The sequence below is a fragment of the Arachis duranensis genome, chromosome 6 (genome assembly GCF_000817695.3).
Source record: "Arachis duranensis cultivar V14167 chromosome 6, aradu.V14167.gnm2.J7QH, whole genome shotgun sequence".
In the NCBI taxonomy this organism is placed as follows: Eukaryota; Viridiplantae; Streptophyta; class Magnoliopsida; order Fabales; family Fabaceae; genus Arachis; species Arachis duranensis.
The window spans coordinates 109776148-109780435 of NC_029777.3; the positions used below are offsets into that span (position 1 = coordinate 109776148).

Consider the following 4288-nt stretch of genomic DNA (forward strand, 5'->3'; position numbering starts at 1 on the left):
CAAATAAATTGTGATCGAAAAGTAGCTTCGTAAGTACTTAAGGAGTAGCTTAAGTCCGATTGGTGAAAAGCTTGATCAATTTATTTGAGTTGGTGTCTATTGGAAAGTAAAAGCTCCTTATAAATGCTTAGCAATTGAGTTAAGCTCTTGGAAAAATACTAGTACAATAACACTTTTGCATATTATCTTTAAATTCATCAAAAAGGTTCATTGTTGTTACATTACTCAATTCACCCCCCCTCTTGAGTAATTGTGCATAGGTTCTACAATTTTTATTATTTTTATTAATAATGAAGGGTAATTTAGTTAAAAAAATATAATTAAAGTAAAAAAAGACAATTTTTTAATATTTTGTAATATTAAAGATAATTTTAATAACAAAAAAGATTGAAAAAAAATTTAATTTTCGCTGAAACCTTAAAGACAAAATTAGTACTTACCTCCTTTATAATAACATAAGAGTCCTTCTTTTCCTCCCTTTGGTTTTGATAGGTTTATGACAAGAGTTGGCTCTAGTAAGAAAATATCAACTTATAATCGTGAATATTTAATAGATTGTAAAGCCAAGTTCCTCTTCAGCTTAATAACTAAAAAATATTTTTATTACTTGTTCTTAACGCGTATCTATAAGGCTGGTGTAGCATACATATTCTTAGGCCCTGATATAATTTCAGTTTTTTTTTTTAGTATTGCTGGTTCTCATTTTTGTGTTTTGACATAAATACCACCATTCTTATATGAATATCCGAGTGTATGACTATATATAAAAGAAACAAAAGAATATTTATATGCCTCAGAACTCTGTTTCTTCCAACTTATATATATGTTTTTTTATAATTATAATTTTGGTTCATGTTATACTTTTAATTTGTGTATTTTTAATATTTAAATTACAATATGATGATGTTTTTATATATTTATTATAAAATAGTTATTTTGATTTAATTATGATTAAATTAGTAAATTAATAAATTAATAATTAAAATGGTTTGATGACTGATTTGATTTTTAAAATTTCGAGTATAAATATAAATGTTGTTTAGTTTGTTTATAATATATCTTTTATCTTTTATATTTTAATATATCAACAATTGACTTGCATTGGTAGACTTTTGGGATCACTCAGCAAGTCACCATGCTAATTAAAAAGAGTGATAAATAATAAGTTGCTTAATAGTAAATTGACAAGTAAAACCCTTAAATGAATTTATGATTTGCGCAGGGAATTGATTTTTAGTTTTTTGTGGGAGATTTGTTAAAAAAATAAAAATATTATATGTATATTAAAATTAAGCATAATTTATATAATTTAAATTATTTTTTAATGTATATTTTATATTTAAGTGTATATTTTATACTAATAGTTTAGTTAAGTGATTAATTTTAGCTTACGTCCCAAAAAAAAATATTAAGTAGTTTTTAATAATAAATTGTAAAACGCGGATTAGTTTGTGGAAAAGTTTAGGAAACAGCAATTTTATTGAATTTTGGCCAGCATGTAACCAATAGAAAAATGTGACCTATTGGATGAAATCAAACACTAATTTCACACCATTAAATCATCGTTGATGGCTATTTAATGGCTACTAATCACAAAAATTGCTAGCCCCTAGCATTGGTCTTAGTTTGTATATTTTGGTGTTTGTGCAAGTGAATTCAAGGTTGAAGTGATTTTACACATTTTGCATTCCTGTGTTGGCAATGAAGGTATCGGCATTGTTTCTGCTGCTGCTTCTAAATCTGAATCTTGGGAACTGCCAGCTGGATCAGCATCCTCCGGTTCCATGTCCGTTCCATTTGTACTGTGAAAAAAACAAAGACAGTTTTGTTCTTGAGCTAACCGGCTCTTCATCTTTAGTGAAACTCCCCGTCCGTCAAATTGATTACACATCACAAACTTTACAAATTTATGATCCCAAACACTGCCTTCCAGAACTCTTTCTCACACTGAATTACTCATCATTTTATCCTTTCCGATCCTATAGAGAGTTTTTCGACGATATGGAACTTTCTCTTGACGGTGAGACCAACCTTACTTTCTTTAATTGTTCTTCGACAGACTCCGACTCCCAGGAACAAGATACTTTATCTTGCCCGATTCGTGTGGCTGGCGATGAAGACGCCGTCGACTCAGGCTTGGTCTCCTGCACAAAACTGGTTACTAATCTTATGCAATTAAGGCCAAATCTGATACAGGGAAATTCAATCAACTTGGTATGGGATAATACAAGTTTTCCTAGTGGCCATGGATGCTTTGTTGGCTGTAACAGAGGGAAGCCTAAAGCATGGAAGGAGTATCAACCCATTATTTTACCCATTACAGGTGAGAAATTAAAACATGGACTCTTGCAGTACTCTCTCCAAACATGTTCCTAATTAATCCTTTTTTGAGTATAAATAATTTTATTGGCATCTAATGTTTTTGTGACTTTAGTACCTACTTCAATATGTGTTTATAATGGCATGCAGGTGCAGCTCTCCTTGTGTCAATACTCGGTGCCTTGTATTATATACATCGCTATTACATAAACAAAGGGGAAGATCAACAAAGAGTTGAAACTTTTTTGAAGGACTATGAGGCATTAAACCCAACAAGATTCTCTTATGCTGATATCAAGAGAATTACTAAGCAGTTTAAGGACAAGTTAGGTGAAGGTGCTCACGGAGCTGTATATAAAGGAAAATTGTCCAACAAAATTCTTGTTGCTGTCAAGATTCTCACTAACACAGACGGCGATGGCAAAGAATTCATAAATGAAGTGGGAACAATGGCCAAAATCCACCATGTCAATGTGGTTCGCTTGCTTGGCTACTGCGCCGACGGATCTCACCGCGCTTTGGTTTATCACTTCTTCCCCAATGGTAATCTCCAGACCTTCATTGCTTCGTCCAGCGACAAGGAAAACTTTCTTGGATGGAACAAGATGCATCAGATTGCTCTCGGCATAGCTAGAGGGATTGAATACCTTCACCAAGGCTGTGATCAAAGAATTCTGCATTTTGATATTAATCCTTACAATGTCTTGTTAGATGACAATTTCACTCCAAAAATTTCAGATTTCGGTTTGGCTAAGTTATGCTCCAAAAATCGAAGTACTGTATCCATGACTGCGGCAAGGGGAACTTTAGGATACATGGCGCCTGAAGTTTTTTCTAGAAACTTCGGCAACGTATCTTACAAATCCGATATCTACAGTTATGGGATGTTATTGCTTGAGATGGTTGGAGGAAGAAAAAACACAAACGAGAATCAAGAAACATTTCAAGTTCTATATCCCAATTGGATACACAATTTGCTTGAAGGAGATGACACATATATTCCAGTTGACGATGATGGAGATTTTAGAATTGCAAAGAAACTTGCAATAGTGGGACTATGGTGCATCCAGTGGCACCCGGTTCACCGTCCCTCCATGAAAAGTGTAGTTCATATGCTTGAAGGAGAGGAAGACAAGTTGAAAGTGCCGCCAAATCCTTTTGAATCTGCCGCTGAGAGTAGTTCAAGTGCAAATATTCCAGCAAGATGCTTGAATTTGGAACTGGAAGTGATTCCAGAAACAGACTAGTTTGATTTAAGATAGCATATTATTAGGCATTTAACTTGCATTTGGTGTTTGCATGTATCTCTCTGAAGTGATAAGGAGAGTTCCTTTTTTCTGCATTATAAATAAAAAATTATATTTTAGTTTAATAAATTATATTAAGAGGAGTGTTAGGGGCAACAAATTGTGTGATTTGTAGCCATCAATTAATTATTATTGGTGATTTCAATGGTTTGAGATTTCATCCAAAAATGAGTGCTTTTGCTAGTTAACCCAGATTTTAATAAAACTGATCATTCCTAGACTTTTCCTTAAATTAATACTTATTAATTTAATAGACTAGTTATTTACTTAATTATTTATGCGTGCCATTAATTAATCATATTTAGAAAAAAAAATGATAGTTGGTTACTGTTGAATTAGTAATTGGGTACATTCGACATATAATTCCATTAGATAATCAACGGGATCTACTTAACAACAAGCTAATGAAATGATTCTAATATTTTAAATTCTCATTAATTAGTGATTATTTAAATTTTATTTTTTAAAAATATAAAATTAATAATTATTAGTACAATTATTTAAAATTAATTGATTAAAAATTATTTATCTATATTTTTCCTTCAAGATGTACATGCACATATGTTATTTAATGCACATACATATATGTTATTTAACTTATTTTTCTTTTAAACTAATTCAAATTCTAAAAATACTTAAATTAAAAAAGGTTTTAATATCTG

General features: G+C 31.3%; 1 protein-coding gene across 1 annotated transcript; it reads left to right on the top strand.

Moving 5' to 3' along the window:
- Positions 1–1695: 1695 nt before the first annotated feature.
- LOC107495740 (rust resistance kinase Lr10-like) lies at positions 1696–3577 on the top strand. The gene is made up of 2 exons (XM_016116904.3): positions 1696–2323; positions 2470–3577. Exons 1-2 carry the CDS (start codon positions 1702–1704, stop codon positions 3564–3566), a joined length of 1719 nt encoding a protein of 572 aa, XP_015972390.1. The 5' UTR covers positions 1696–1701; the 3' UTR covers positions 3567–3577.
- The last annotated feature ends 711 nt before the right edge of the window (positions 3578–4288 follow it).